Genomic DNA, 17,578 nt, shown 5'->3' with positions numbered 1-17,578 from the left:
TTATGACGTTATCACCTAAAACTATCGTCCGTAAACCGACTTTACAGACGACCAATTTTTTTACTGAACAAACTATGTAGCAATGGACAATCGTAATATCGAATGGTAATCTAATAACTTTTTATGTTTTACTGGTTTTCACTCAGTAATAGATTTGGAACATGGTCATTGGCACTTTAAGGTTTAAGTTCACTTATAAATGAGTTCGTAACTGGAAAAGTTCTTTTTATCGTCGTGGCCTAAAGGATGAAGGAAGAAAGGAAAGATGTCCGGTGCATTCGTATCCAGCGGCACCGGTGCTCGAATTCCGCAGGCGGGAACCAATTTTTCGAATGAAATACGTACTCAACAAATGCTCACGATTGATTTTGACGGTGAAGGAATAACACCGTGTAATAAAAATCAAAACCCGCAAAATTATAATTTACGTAATTACTAGTGGTAGGACCTCTTGTGAGTCCGCACGGGTAGGTTACCCACCACCTCGCCTATTTCTGCCCTGAAGCAGTAATGCGTTTTGTTTTGAAGGGCGGGGCAGCCGTTGTAACTATACTTGAGACCTTAGAACTGTCTATGGGCTCCAGTAACCATTTAACACCAGGTGGGCTGTGAGCTCGTCCACCCAACTAAGCAATAAAAAAAATCACAAAAAGGAGTCAAATCTCCTACTCAAGCATATGTCGGAGGAGATAGCCTCCCCCCTACTCTAGGGAGCGTCGTTCATTCTAAGCGCTGTCGGGAATACCCCGCGCCTCACGACTGCCGCGTAAAGTGGGTGAGTCAACTAGACATGCGTAGTTCCGGACCTAAATAGTTCCTGGAACTATGTCCTCATATGGAACTATATCATTCAATCCGAGTTGTCAAAATTAACATGTTCAGACAGTTCCATTTCCATTCCAAGTGTACTGTTATGCAGGAACTACAAACGCGTTGAACATGACGGACATGCGGACATGATTAGAGCATAGGTACCGCGCGGCGCGGAGGCGTGGCGCGGCGAGTCCACCCGAACGAGTCTCGAACCGACACGAGTCCACGTAAAGAGATAAGGCGACATATGGCACGAATACGAGAGAGTGAGATGGAGCGAGTGCATGAAACTGCGTGTGGAGCTCTTTCATATTACATTTTTATTAATATTGAAGTTATGCTCTACGACCTACGTGTTACAGTCGATAGTTGAATAAATTAAAATGTTTTGCTATGGATTTTGACCTTGACCATGCATCATTCCTACGAGCACTTAACCTTAAGTGTTTGTGGACCATTTCTTAGAAAATCATAATTCAAAATTCGAGAATTTTAAAACATTCACCACTTTCGCTATTCGGTATCTCGGTTATGGGAAAAAGGTTGTAAGGCTACAACGAGCTTAATTTACGTTGTATATCAGAATAACGTGGTATTTTAATTAACAACTGATAGGTTATAGTTTCCGGTGCATCGTACAATACCTACATTGAAAAATAATGAAAGTAGTAGAGTAGTTGAAATTATGACAAAGTAATTACAGTACATTAATAAATTATGCAACCAGCTGTAACAATGAACCTAAAACTAAAAACCTTACAAAATAATAATTACAATAATAATTGCCATAAGCGGCAATCTATTTTTATATAGTGCTTTTAAAAAATTGTATTTTTAATACCTTTTTTGAAAAATATTGTGTAATTAATAATAACTTAATACGTGATTCGCTACACTACAAACAGCTACTAGACTTAACATGTCCGCGGAACTAAACAGCTTCAAACAGGTACTAGACTTAATATGTCCGCGGAACTAAACAGCTACAAACTACAAACAGCTACTAGACTTAACATGTTCGTGAAACTAAACAGTTCCGCGAACATGTTTACTGGAACTAGTTCCGACACTCAAAAGAACGATGTCATGTTCAATCCAGTTCCGAACATGATTAGCGCACGTCTAGAGTCAACAGCGCACCCCAGGGAACACGGAACTGCGTGGAAATCTCGGCCGCCCCCGTCCCCTCAACCGCAACCGGTCTCCGGGGCCTCCCAGTAGAGCCTAACGGCAAATACTTTCATGAGTAGAAACGGACTCCTCTGAAAGATATACCTTGGCGGTCCTATATATACTAATGCAATAGGTAAATCTCAATATCGCGATTCAGGAAAATCATTTCAATGTTACTTATATTAAAAGAATATTGCATGAATTGATTAAAATGTCATTAGAACCAAAAAAATACTAATCTTTCTTATGGTCGGGAAATCTTAATCGAGAAAAATTGTCTCCGTTTTGGAAAATCGTGGAAAATTGATAGGTTTTCCTTAACAACGCCCTCCGTGGTCATTCCCAACACTAAAGTTTTGATTTTTATCCAAGGACTCTACGGAGATGAATTGTTTCAAATAAGACCATTAGAATATTAAAATAATTTGGGTTCCCTTTGCAACCAATGAAAACCACAATTCGAATCTGTTTCTGGTATACATTGGGAAAACCACAAAAAACTAAAACAGTAATATATTTAAATCACAAATTATGTTCATTATAATTATTGATGTGTCTAATTTGATTCATTATTGATGATGTGTAAATGTAAATTTATTTATTTATGTTCGATAATAGTTATATTAATCTAAATTAAAACACACAATATTTTGTCATAGTACAAACCAGTGTTGTATGATTTAAGTGTGTTTTCATGTTCCGACTACGAGTATATTATGCCCTCTATAATGGAATGCATTCTATTCATCCTGAGGGTTGGCTTGTTATGAGAATGTTCCCGCGAGATGGCGTCTGGGACTCTTATTGATTTGTTGTTGTACACATTGAAAATGCTGATACGTACATTCATTGTATGTTTTGTTCATTCGTGTATTTAAAAGTATTTAGATATATTCTAACACAAGCACCGCGTATTGTATATCAGCGGAACCCTGCTATGTAGTTAACTAAGATTGGTTAGAGTTAGCTGTTTCCTCAATGTTAATGTTGTTGGATAACTGCTATAAGTCCAATGTATGATTCTAGCAACCGAACAGTGTGGAGCTCTCTGTGCTTATTGTTGTATACTTGAAATTCAATAAAGGAATTTTTTGTAAAGTATTTTTAAATTATTGTCACTATGGAAGGCAATAATAATAAAAATAATGATGATGATGAAGAGAATAGCATCAGTGACGCTGATCTCCTCATTTTAAAAACGCCATGGAACCAGCCACTCCGTCATATATTATAATACTAGCTGACCCGGCAGACTTTGTAGTGCCTCAATCGATAAATAAAAGACCTAAGCTTTTGTATAAAATAAGCTTAAAACAAACAAAATTGTTATTTTTATTTAATTCCGAGCTACCTTTTAAACCTTCTCTGGACTTCCACAAATAATTCAAGACCAAAATTAGCCAAATCGGTACAGCCGTTTTCGAGTTTTAGCGAGACTAACGAACAGCAATTCATTTTTATATTTAGAGATTATATAGTATCGTATATAGATATTATATTTTAAGTATTAGGTAAATTTGATGTTTATATGATATGTCAGCTATGGATTGTAAACAGTCGGAACATCAACCACGTCGCTCAAAGTGAGTGGCGGTGTTTATATCGCTTTGGCCTCTGATGTTGATTGGAGTAGAGCAGTAAACAATGACTAACAGTATCACAGTTTAAACGAATATCGTTTAGTTATGAGTCTAAAATATGGAGGATTTAAAATGTCTTAGTAAAAAAATACTCACGCAGCGTAAGGAGCGCATGCCTTGCACCAGTCCGGGCCCTCGGAGAGCGCCGCTTCTGCTGCAGCGGTGTACGTCAAGGAGGGCACCTTCCGCCTCTTGCACAGCGCATAGCAAGAATCCAGTAATATGTGGATGCAGTAAGTACACAGCACACCGATAATCACAGTGCCTATGCCGCCTACAACATATCCGGCATGGGAGAAGGCACGCGGCATTGCCAGAATACCAGTGCCTAAACTGCCTTTCAGAAGATGAAGTAGGGTCTCCGTGTTCCTGTTAACAAAAAGATACAGAATCAAGTAAAAACAATAAGTTTTCTTAAATGTATATTTATGAATTAAGATCTATATACAGTCAAAACCGTTTACTGCGACATCGTTTAATACAACATGCCGGTTATAATAATCAAGAACAAAAGTCCCGGCTGAATGCCATATGACCGCCTTATTAAAAATATTGCTTTCTACGACATTGGTAATAACGACACACCTCATAAAACGACCACATTTAACTAATATTTCGGAGAATTAGATCTGTTAGAACGACCGGCTAAGCTGTATTGTAAACAATTTGAATAGGTATCCACATTTGTATTCAATGGCTTTTAAAACCAGGAAAGAAAACAATAGGATTTAGTTTAGTGTAGGGTCTTTTCTAATTCTTAGAAACAAAACACTGCATGCGGTAGTCAAAGCCCGCTTCTTCATATCTCTTCAGTTAGTTTGTTACTTATCTATACACAAGACGCACCAAAACTTTGTGGAGTTATTCGTGAAACTTTCAAAATGTCGCAAAGAAAAAGAAAACAAATTAATATTATAAGAAAAATCGCGTATTATGTAAATATATTTTTCCAATAATTCCCTATCGATTTGTTTGTACTTGCACGATACACATTAAACACTGTTTACTATTCTAGTAGAAATAAGTCCCTAATCGCGAAGAAACTTCAGAGCGCAGCCCTAGCCCTAGGACAGTGGTTCCGAAAATGGCGCATAGACATCAACCCAGCGAAAAGTACTGCGGTGCTATTTCAGAGGGGAAGCTCCACACGGATTTCCTCCCGGATTAGGAGGAGGAATCTCACACCCCCGATTACTCTCTTTAGACAACCCATACCCTGGGCCAGGAAGGTCAAGTACCTGGGCGTTACCCTGGATGCATCGATGACATTCCGCCCGCATATAAAATCAGTCCGTGACCGTGCCGCGTTTATTCTCGGTAGACTCTACCCCATGATCTGTAAGCGGAGTAAAATGTCCCTTCGGAACAAGGTGACACTTTACAAAACTTGCATAAGGCCCGTCATGACTTACGCGAGTGTGGTGTTCGCTCACGCGGCCCGCACACACATAGACACCCTCCAATCCCTACAATCCCGCTTTTGCAGGTTAGCTGTCGGGGCTCCGTGGTTCGTGAGGAACGTTGACCTACACGACGACCTGGGCCTCGAATCAATTCGGAAATACATGAAGTCAGCGTCGGAACGATACTTCGATAAGGCTATGCGTCATGATAATCGCCTTATCGTTGCCGCCGCTGACTACTCCCCGAATCCTGATCATGCAGGAGCCAGTCACCGTCGACGCCCTAGACACGTCCTTACGGATCCATCAGATCCAATAACCTTTGCATTAGATGCCTTCAGCTCTAATACTAGGGGCAGGCTTAGGGACCCCGGTAACCGTACTCGTCGAACTCGACAAAGAGGTCGACGTGCAACCTAACCCATGCATCAGCCCGCTGAGTTTCTCGCCGGATCTTCTCAGCGGGTCGCGATTCCGATCCGGTAGTAGATTCATTCGCGAAACAATTGCTCTTGAGTTGTTAGGTCTCCTTCGGAGGCGCTCGGGCAGTTGTTAGCAAATCCCACCCCTCTTGGCTGAGCCTTTGCTCGCCCACCTGTCCTGGTGAAACTGGAAAGGCCTTCGGGCCACCAGTAAAGTTTCAATCATAAAAAAAAAAAACATTAAACATCACCGGTTGTTACGACTATCGGTTTTTATGACTGAATATGAGCAGTCCCTTCGATGTCGTTATAACAGATTTTGACTGTATTTTTATATTAACTAGATAATTTATATTATATTATATCTACTTTGTTTTGATGAATTATGTTTTTTAGAAATTATATTTAAATACGAATTACATATTGATAAAATGATGAAATATGAATAATATTTTTCGATCTTATCGACAGAAGAATAAAAAAAGATGAACTGGTTATTTAAAGAAAAAATAAAAATTATCGACAAAGTTGATTATTGAAAACACGAATAAAACAACATTTTCTGAATATAAATCGTAGCTAGATCGATTTATCGCCCCCGAAATCCCCTGTATACAAAATTTTATGAAAATCATTTCCCATCATCAAATCAAATCAAATTTCATCAAATTTCCGAGATTCAGATTACATATATACTTATATTTATATACAAGAATTGCTCGTTTAAAGATATAAGATAATGCTAAATTTTGAAGATTCGTTTAACTCCCCACATTAAATTCCCGACTACAAAATGAAAGGCGTATTTTAAATCGCTAGGCTTGAGATTAAAACAATGATTAGTCAATCAATTCGCAACGGCAAATCTGAAATGAGAATGCTATACAAAAAATAGGTTTTCGCTTAATTTCATCTTTGCGTTGGAATACCGGCGATGCTACAAGCTACAACATTCTTGACACAGCATGCCCTCCCAGTAATTCCGGTTCCTTCGCCTTTCTGTTCCGATGATTCAATAATACCACAAAATACAATTCCGTAGTAATGAGGAAAAGTCCTTGTCATCCTACTTGTTATGTGTGGATGCTGCAAAAGGAAACTATGACACGGAAGCGGGCAGAAGGGCAAGAATATTGTCGCTCAGTGTCTGCACTGTCAATAAATAATGAGGATACGACAGGCACTGTGCATAAAAGCGTATCGAGTAGAATTTGCGAGTCAATTTTATGAATACGTTCGCATGGCTCCGAGAGTCCTCTGCATATGCAATACGGCTATAGCTATATGTTTTTTATTGGCTGACAGCCCCTCTAGTGTTAAATGGTTACTTTAGTCCATAGACAACAACAATACAAATGCTATCCATCTAGACAGGGGTTCTAAATCAAAGCTTTCTAGTACAATGGCTGCCCCACCCTTGAAACTGAAAAGCATAGCAGTGCCTATTTTTATCTGCTGGTATATACTCATGCGGTCTCACAAGCAGCTCTACCACCAGTGATTACGTAAATTAATTTTTTGCCGGTTTGTTTTTTTTTCTTTAGGTCGCGATGACTTCTTTACAAACTAGGTTGAACAGGTATAGGTACTTATAAACTCTGTCACCGGTCACCGGTTACCGTCGCTAAAAAATTCCACGAATACTCGGATTGCGGAAAACAGCACATCACTCCACTTCAAATATTATACCTGTATCTAATACGGATACCTAACTGATATCACAAAAAAAAATTAGTTAATTTCAATTATTTTATCGCATACTAGCAGGCGTGAAAGATGTTACTCATCCTTTTTTATGGAATCTGATTCCAACTCCATCTAGCGGGCTCCAATTGTAAACCTAAGCCTTCCAGGGACTAACTCAAATACACAAATAACTTCATAAATATAGGTCCAGTCGTTAGTGTAGTGACAGACACAAGTACATGATAGTTATATATAAAAGATTACATGGTATTTAATCACGTTTTCCGCTTTATTTATTTTTATTTTAATACATATTCACTATATCCCTTGACTCCTTAATCGTTTTATTAATTAAAAAAATATATATATATTGCTCCGGTATGTTTGTATGTTTTTATTTTTAATTACTTTTTTGTAGACGAATAAATAAGTAGACCATATTTTTTTAAATAAAAACCCAACCTTTCTGCGCAAAGCATAGTATGCCGCTGTCCTCCTTAAGGTTTGAGGTTGAACTCATAATTACATCTACATATTACTTTGCCAATTAGTTCGACCTTTTTCTAATTTGTCCGTTGTGTCAGTATTAGCCCACTTTTTTGGACATCAAACAGCTAATTCGTCTTGTACATAAATGAATTAAAACTATATAGAAATACATTTCGTTTAACTTTATTGTTTAAAGTTTTTCTTAATGAAAAATAGAAGAGTGCCATTTTAGTGATCTCCTTGAGTTTTTAAATTACAATCTAATACTGTATATTGCTGTGTCATCTCACAATCAAATGAATATATTTGCGGATATTTGACATTTGGTTTTCGACTTGGTTAGGTTTAAAATTTAAAGTACACCTACTATAAATTTTAAAGTAGGTGTACTTATGCAAGCTATTGGTGGAGACCTTTCTGCCAATAAATTGCTCATTACTTAATCTTATGATTAGTATTTAATGTTGGTTATAATATTATGTAATACTTGTTTTAAATACTTACGTTGTGGGATGGTCAACGACCCTGTTGTCATACGGTTCGTATTCCTCTACTTCTTGAAGGTCCTTCTCCTTCATGTTGACCAAGAAGATGCTTTTATCGCCAGGCTTCTTCTTTTCATCCTTCACCGGTGATAGGCTGTGAAAGTAAACGACAGATTCAAATTATGTTCTCTGGCGAAAAATCCTTTGTGAAGTCTTGATTTATAATAAGTACTTAAAATAGTTTATTCAGTTGCACACAGATTAGATTATAGGTAAATAATAAATTAGGTAAATCAAATTGAATTCGACTTCTCAGTGTCAGTTTAGTACAAATATTATCTCAATAAAAGGTTATTACATAATTCATCAATACTAGTTAAATCACATTGGGCGCTAGGTTAATTATTACTAATTATTTGAACACGAGAGAGAGTATTTTTTTTAAAATGAATGATATAATTTGAAATGTTACCCCGAGAACCTAACATGCCCTTCCATTTCCCGTTAAACGATTGCTAAGGCAACCGTTGTTTACTTAGTTATTGATCTGCATTTACCTAAAAGTTTACACTTGTTAGAAACTGCTGTAATTTTTTAATCTGCCTTCAGTGCAGAATCTAGTCTTTGATCTTCTTTTTCTTCACCTTATCCCACTAGGTGGGGCCAGCACTGCGAATTTTTCTCTTCATTCTCTTCTATCAGCCATCATCTCAATACACTCCTCTCTCTTTCATATCGTCATTCACACACTCCATCCATGTCTTCTTCGGTCGACCTCTTTGCCCTCTACCTTGCATTACCATTTCCATACATCTCCTAGTCACATGCACCTTTTCTCTACGCATCACATGTCCATACCACGCTAACCTAGAATCTAGTCTTTGATATCGGTTGATATTGTCTTTCGATGCTCTTGGGGATCAGCTGCCTCGAGCGAAGCTAGCGACGGTCACACTTTCAATTAGATGTGAGGTGAGGTGAGGTGAGGAGGTGAACATAATAATCCGATTAAAGATTCGATACTCTCCAACCAACGCTTTATACATATCACGGAAATTGTATTTCAGTTTTTGTTAAATTAAAATCAACCCTCTGTTACATAATTTGAGTAAATAGGCCAATAAGTATTGTGGTCATATTCAATTGGCTGCGTTCAATGGCAATAATACAAGAAAACACCTACAAAATAACAAACAAATAACTAACAAAAGGCGTTTCCAATCTTCCTCACACAATTATCTAGATGTCGGAAAATGTGATCTAAAGTAAACTAATTATTGATTCTGATGGAGTACGACAATAAATGCAGTACAATAGGTAATTAAGGAGTGACGACATCATAGATAGTTCCGTACGTGTCAAGATTTTAAATTACATTTGCGTTAATTGTAAATTCTAAATGAAATATCATTGTGATTAAACTACACGGTTAAATAAATAAACACTAATAAATAATAAACACTACGGTTTTTTTAACTTTTCCTATTTTTATTTATTATAATATCAAGGAATAGTAGTTTTGAAGACGTTGTGGCGGGTAGCCATCATACAACGCAAGATAATTGACAGATGCCTGAATCTCGCTTACGACATTTTCAAGATAAAGCGCATATATACAAGTTCCGAACAACAACATTCGGACCGTCGGTCTACCGAGCAATATCACCCGCTCGGTGGAAGATCTTCCTTTCGTCGTATATACCTACAACTGGTGACCCCGACGTGATGTGAACACGCAACCTTCTGATTCATCATCAGCGCATCAAGAACTTCGGCTACCACAATCCCCGCATTCTCGCAGATAAAAGCAAGTCATCGACAGTCGTCCCACAGCAAGCCAGCATCGCAGCCTCAACAGGACCATCGCAGCCGACTCACCGCGCTTCCTGGTCCTACGGCACGCACCTACACTGCCTCATCGCGCAGCATTCAAGCTCAGTCTCGACTCACCGCAGACTTCAAGCAGCACTGGCGACAATCACGCAGCATTCAAGCTCAGTTTCGACTCACCGCAAACTTCGAGCAGCACTGGCACTTGCAAGCTAATCTCAGCACGGACAATGTTAACTAAATGACACGACCTCCGGTCTCGGAGGGGAGTGATGTGGCGGGTAGCCATCATACAACGCAAGATAATTGACAGATGCCTGAATCTCGCTTACGACATTTTCAAGATAAAGCGCATATATACAAGTTCCGAACAACAACATTCGGACCGTCGGTCTACCGAGCAATATCACCCGCTCGGTGGAAGATCTTCCCTCTGTCGTTAAGCTTCCACAACGTCTTCCGAATTGTAATTTGGAAGGAATAGCTGTATTTTACTGCATGCAGCTTATACCAGGCATCTGGTATAAGTCCGGTATAAGTTATATCTGGTATACCAGGTGTCTGGTATAAGTTGCGAAAGTTTTAGTTGACATATTTTAGTTTTTTTTTTTAATTTTAATATATTATATATTGTAGAGAGAAACAGAGAGAAGAGAGTGAAGTCGTCGTGGCCTAAAGGATAAGACGTCCGGTGCATTCGCATATAGCGATACATCTATTTTTCTAATTAAATACGTACTTAACAAATGTTCTTGATTGACTTCCACGATGAAGAAATAACATCGTGTAATAAAAATCAAACCCGTAAAATTGTAATTTGCGTAATTACTGGTGGTAGGACCTCTTGTGAGTCCGCACGGGTAGGTACCACCACCCTCTGTTTCTGCCGTGAAGCAGTAATCCGTTTCGGTTTGAAGGGTGGGGCAGCCATTGTAACTAACTATACTGAGACCTTAAAACTCATATCTCAAGGTGGGTGGCGCATTTACGTTGTAGATGTCTATGGGCTCCGGTAAACACACTTAACACCAGGTGGGCGGTGAGCTCGTCCACACACACAACCAATAAAAATAAATAAAAAAGCAGCGTCTAGTAGATTACGAGGTCTCATCGCATACGTAAAGTAACAATTATAAATTACAAATCTAATTATATTATTTGTATTGTATATTTTCGTGTAGATGGTTTAACTGTTCCACGTTGACAGAGCAGCAAGTGATGTCCATGTCAATAACACTTTTAATACCTACCTACATTACTAACCGGTTGCCGACTAATATTACTCGTAAATACGTATGCACATATTATTGAAAGCAATGTGTTACGTGCTCAGCTCCAAGCCTCTGATCATTCGGATGAGAAGCACGCTTGATATCCCACCGCGGGACACGTAAAACGAACCAAGGTTACAAAAACATTGATAAAAAACTTTTTGACGCCATTAAATCTCTTTACAAGGAAAATGAATATAGTATTTGAAGTTTAGTCAAGCTACGTGAGGCGTCAACTTCTAATGGAATATAATGGGTGCGAGAAATTGCATATAATATGTATTAACATATATGTTGCATTGTGGTATGAGAGTGGACTGTATTTATTTGTTTTGTTGTGCCGATGAGTAGGTTACATAAGATAAGAAATTCATTCGGGTGTTTGTCTGTGCGCCTGTACAACAAAATCCCACAAGATGTTCAGAACCTACATATACATAGGTTTAAGAAAACTGTTAAAGAACATCTGTGCAATAAAGCTTACTATAAAGTCAATGATTATCTAGAAGATTGCACAAAGTGGGAATGAGTTGCTCGCTCCGGGCATTTCAATATTGTAGTAATTGTTACGTTATAATACTCATTGTAAAAAACTCATATTTAAAAAAAAAAATGTAATATTAAAAAATTAATAAATAATAATTGCTTAATAAAAAAAAAAAAAAAAAACATGCCCGCTGAGTTTCTTGCCAATTCTTCTCAGGACGGAGGCTAGTTCTTGTGAATTGGCGGTAGTTCTTTTGACGTTCAACAAGTATGTACTTTCATTTATGTTGAATAAAAAAATTTTTGATTTGATTTTGATTTGATTTGATTTGATTTGATTTTGATATCTTTATTAGTCCTTATGTAATAAACTAAAGATATATGAATATATTAAATATGAAATCGATGTGGCTTGGCGGCTGGAATTGAAAAGGGAAAAGTGTCATGGCGGACGTCGCTCGTTGACACTTTTGACGTTCCGAATTCAAAAGATATATGTAATAGGTAATATGTACCTGTGTGGAACAAAATCGTCCGGTTCGAAGGAAGGGTTGATCATTGGTCCGGTCTGATTTCTTTTCACCCATTCTTCCGCCTCCTGGGAACAAAAACAATTGCTAGTGTTAAATAACTTTTTTATTTGCTTTATTCGAATATTATGCTAATCGGGCACTCGTTTCTTTATTGTATTGATGGGTAAACAAGTTCACGGCTCAGCTGGTGATAAGTTGTTCAGACAGTCATTACGATTTGCATGTCGTCTTCTATACTAATATTATAAAGAGGAAAGATTTCTCTGTTTGTTTGTTTCGAATAGGCTCCGAAACTACTGGACCGATTTGAAAAATTCTTTTTCCATTAGAAGCCGATATTGTCCCTGATGAACATAGGCTACTTTTTTTTAATTTTTTTTAATTTTATTTTTTTGGTTTCATGTGTGTTTTAATGTTTCCGAAGCGAAGCGAGGGCGGATCGCTAGTATTCTATAAGTTACGACTAATTCAAAATATAAAATTGCCGACACACCGTTTCTATTTAATGCAAAAATGCGTCATATTTTGTATTTAGTTCTTTTAATTTTCTATTAACAAAAAAATCTTTACAAAAGTTCCCGGATCGGCTCCTTTACATTACCACCTGGCCATTTTAGTCGCGAGTAAAAGTGAGGGAGAGAGAGAAAGAGAGAGAGCGAGTGATAGTAGTCAGCAAGAACATTATAACGATCCGATTCCCACATATAAGAGGAGATGTAGTGTAACAGAAATAACTAATAATAATTAGATTCATTTCTTCTGCACTAAATAAGTTGTTATCAACCCTTTATGCGACATTTTTTGCAACTATACAGGAAGTTTAAATTTAAAATATTGAAAAAATATCGTAACGAACAAATTTTTTTCAACTATTTGAATGGGGTAAACTTAATGGTAGTTCAATTAAAAACATCGAATTGTTGATGCTAATACCAATTAAAACGGACCTTTAATCACAAAGATAAATGTCGCGTATTAAGCGAAATATCGTAGCTACATAACCTTTCTTCACCCCTCGAAATATATTTAGAAGAACGACAATATAAAGATGTACACCCTTCGATGTGATCATTTGAACAATTCAAAATTAATGAAAATATGGCAGTGATTCACACATACGTGTGATGTTTTTAAACCATTACACCGTGTAAATACACATATTTTCCGAAAAAATCTACGCAAATATTTGCCTAAAGCTATGTGTTTGTTTCATTTCGATGAAATTTCACATCTTGGTCTAAAATTTTTAGTATTAATTTTAGTTCGGTCATGTTGTTTTCTGTAAAATTGACAAAAGTATTTTTATTTACACTTTTTAACTAGGATTTTTTTTATTGTTTTAAATAATAGTATAATAAATAATAATAAATATAGACAGACTGTGTTCGTGCTGTAGGAAACGGACTGTACAGACCTTGACAGATGTGGCAATGGCCACTGGAGTAATACGTACGTACACCCTAAATATTTAACATTCATGATTTTCTAAATCCAAAACGAAGTAAAAAAGAAATCCTTATTAAAAAAAATCGCAAAGACGTGTTGTAAATATTTTTATTTATTTATTTAGATTTAAAATAATTTATAGTTTATTAGCATTTTGTTTTTGACCAGAACCAAAATACATTTGTGTTCTCATGTATTTTATCATTTTTGCACTTGTATTCCGCACTCGTAGTCCGGGCGTTAACTCAGTGACCGCGACGAAACACATAGGCCATTCACACTTTTGGCTATTTATTTTATCTAAATTCACAGGTACGTATTTGGTAGTAGCATATTTGTTATGCAGTATCTCCTTGAAAATTTTATTCGATCGATAATATTAATTCAAACTTGTTAAGCCGAACAATTGTTGGCGTTTGATTTTATTTTTAAATTTCAAGTTGAATTTTAGTATTAAATATTGTGTAATTGAGCCAATTCTTCTATTCAAATTCCTTTTAGTATACACGAGTGTTTCTTATTGCGTTAGAACTGTAATAGCAAGATCAAATTATACGTATGATATATTATTATCAATGGACTTTTACATATGAAAACATGTCAAACATATCCCGAAATATGTCTTCTCGGATTCCCCGGATCCACTTACAGTGCTTTTAGGCTCTTCATGCACCGGTCACTTCGACGAGTTTGACGAGCGAACTAGTCCATAGACACAACCCACTGACTTTCCTGCCGGACCTTCTCAATGCATCGCGATACCAATTTGGAAATCATTGATATCCCACTGGTACATTACGTATAACTTTGGTAGATTCAAACCACTCTCAACATAAGTACATATGTTAATCACCATATCACCCAATAAAAAAAAAACAAAAATATAAAAACTCCTCAGCGCGTCCCACTATTAACAAGATTATGAATCATTTTGTACAATAGATGTGGTAAAATGCATCGATGTCCGGAGATAATTGTCAGAACGTTCCACATTCCATAACACACTCAATGGAGTATGAAGATAATTTTTTGTAGGTACTTGTCGATGTTTAAAGTTGAATCAATTATTGTTGATAGTTTTTTTTTGTTTTTGTCTCTGATCTTTTATTTTCAAGAGTCACCCTTGTATATCATGAAGGAGTCAATAGTAAGCTTGCCTTTAAAAATATCTGCGGTTTCTAAATTACTGAAAATACTATTGTGAAGTTATTTTTGAGGCGATGCTAATTAAAATTATTAACATCGAGAGTCCTTCAACGAACGGATGATATGAGTACGATTTTATGGGAAGTTACACTTGGCTTCGTGATTTCACAATTTGCGTTATGATTTGAAAACAGCAAACACGTGTGTGATCGTGAAATTGGTTGATTTAGCTGCGTAGTTAGTTAGGGCTAGTCGACGAAGCGAGTGCTGTAGCGAAATGAACATGAAGCATTTTGCTTATTCTCAGTGTGTAACTGATGTAAATTAAGCGGACGACGTAGTACTATTGAGGGCATCTGTTTATGATCTTAAAATATGCGAGGAATGGTCGCATTTAATCTCAACAAAAGAGCGTGATCATAAGTCATAGGCTGAGGCCGGAAATAAATGACCAGAAACGGTACCTTCCGAAATTTAAATGCCCTTGTTAAGGGTAATATATATGTTTAGGGCACCGGCATCAAGGATAATCGATGAGGCCCGATTGATGCCGTACAATCAATGCAAGCTCAAAGTCGCTCAGCGAGCCATGGAAAGAGCCATGCTCGGAGTTTCTCTGAAGGATAAAATCCGGAATGAGATTATTCGACAGAGAACTAAAGTCATCGACATAGCTCAAAGAGTCAGCAAGCTGAAGTGGCAGTGGGCTGGCCATATATGCTGTAGGACTGACGATCGCTGGAGCAGACGGGTTCTCGAGTGGAGACCGCGCAGCAGAAGACGTAACGTGGGACGCCCCCTGGCTAGGTGGTGCGATGACTTCCGCAGGGTGGCCGGCAAGAAGTGGATGAGGAGAGCCGCAGACCGGGCTCAGTGGTATGGATTGGGAGAGGCCTATGTCCAGCAGTGGACGACTGTGAGCTGTTGATAATGATGATGATGAAGGGCATGGCTACCCGACGCCTCAAAGATCATTAAAGCACCCAAAAAGGTCGACAACGCTGTTATTTTTATTAGTTTTAATTCACATTTAACCAGTAGCAGTACAAGTGACAAGTCGTAGTGTGCTACTAACCATAGCCGTAAGGTTGTTTTTAATCATGTCTACGATTTGGAGCTAGGAGAAATATTTGTTCAATAAAATTAATGAAATTGCAAAAAAGGTTTTTCGATAATACAAATCTATTTTTGCGGCAATTATTAACTGGTGCTCTTGAAAAATAATTATACCTACTTTTTACGGACGTTAGTGTGACAGCGGAATCTTTAAAGTATTCGAAACATCAGAAACGATATAATGACAATAATGAAGGCGAGATTAAACCATAAAATTACTTTTAATTATAAAGCGAGTTGCTCATCGTCCTAATTCTCTCTCTCTCTTCCCAGCTATTTATCCCACATGGTGGTGGGGTCAGCTTTCCTGACTTTACTCCTCCACTTCGCTCTATCTTCGACATCCTCGTCAGCAACATTCTCTCTTGTCCTTCAGCACTACGTCCCTCCACCTTGTCTTGGGTCTGCCTCTAGGTCTCCGACCGGGGAGGTCGAGCAGTAGCGCCAAATTTCCGACGTAGTCAGGTGGTTTCCTTTTCACGTGACCATACCATCTCAGCCTACTCTCCTGCATCTTGTCGGCGATGTCCCGTACACCTAGACTTCCACGCACGTACTCGTTGCGGATTTTATCGAGCCTAGTCACGCCGCACATCCACCTCAGCATTTTCATTTCAGCAACTTGAATGGTATGTACGTTCCTTTTGGTTGCCGCCCATGTTTCACTGCCATACATAAGAACAGGCCATCGCACAATTAGGCCATCATCGTCCTAATTGTGTAAAATAATATTCGCTGACGGCGTATAAATCTATTTTAAAACGTTTTATTATAAAGAAACGCGTCGAGTTAGTTAGCTCGTCTGATCCGTAACGACCGTCTTCCTGCTTGCCTCGGTAACATTGTTACTCGCCCTACTGTTTCTTGAAATCAGAACCAAAACGTTGGAAGTATCATTTGGATAGTTTAAATTCTAGTTAAATTTATATTAACTAGTGGTCCCCCGGTTTGAGAAATTCGACTATAATTAATTAAAATTATAAGTTTGTACACTATTATGATTCTATTTTCAAAGATTATTATACTTCTATAATCACAAATTTCGCCAAGACTACATACATTATAGAAAAATATTAATAAAGACAAACAATATTTAATCTATTCTTTTTTTTTTTTTTTTTTTTTTTTTTTTATGATTGAAGGATTACTGGTGGCCCGGAGGCCTTTCCAGTTTCACCAGGACAGGTGGGCGAGCAAAGGCTCAGCCAGGAGGGGTGGGATTTGCTAACAGCTACCCGAGCGCCTCCGAAGGAGACCTAACAACTCAAGAGTAGCTGCTTCGCGAATGAATCTACTACCGGATCGGAATCGCGACCCGCTGAGAAGATCCGGCGAGAAACTCAGCGAGCTGATTCATGGGTTAGGTTGCACGGCGAACTCTTTGTCGAGTTCGACGAGTACGGTTACCGAGGTCCCTAAGCCTGCTCCTAGAGCTGAAGGCGTCTAGTGCAAAGGTTATTGGATCTGAAGGATCCGTAAGGACGTGTCTAGGGCGTCGACGGTGACTGGCTCCTGCATGATCAGGATTCGGGGAGTAATCAGCGGCGGCTACGATAAGGCGATTATCATGACGCATAGCCTTATCGAAGTACCGTTCCGACGCTGACTTCATGTATTTCTGGATAGATTCGAGGCCCAG

At 38.0% G+C, this 17,578-nt stretch overlaps 1 protein-coding gene across 1 annotated transcript in view; it reads right to left on the bottom strand.

The window, feature by feature from the left end:
* The window catches only part of LOC101744744 (proton-coupled amino acid transporter-like protein CG1139), a 70,406-nt gene that overhangs the window by 8,887 nt on the left and 43,941 nt on the right, over positions 1-17,578 (bottom strand). Inside the window, exons 2-4 of the mRNA XM_038019615.2 lie at positions 12,214-12,296; positions 8,131-8,265; positions 3,723-3,995 (exon numbers count right to left, since the gene is read on the bottom strand). Of these exons, the coding sequence (XP_037875543.1) occupies positions 3,723-3,995; positions 8,131-8,265; positions 12,214-12,296 (491 nt within the window). The remainder of the gene's footprint in view (positions 1-3,722; positions 3,996-8,130; positions 8,266-12,213; positions 12,297-17,578) is intronic.

The sequence above is a fragment of the Bombyx mori genome, chromosome 1 (assembly GCF_030269925.1).
Source record: "Bombyx mori chromosome 1, ASM3026992v2".
NCBI lineage: Eukaryota > Metazoa > Arthropoda > Insecta > Lepidoptera > Bombycidae > Bombyx > Bombyx mori.
This window is presented reverse-complemented; position numbering and strand designations above follow the sequence as displayed.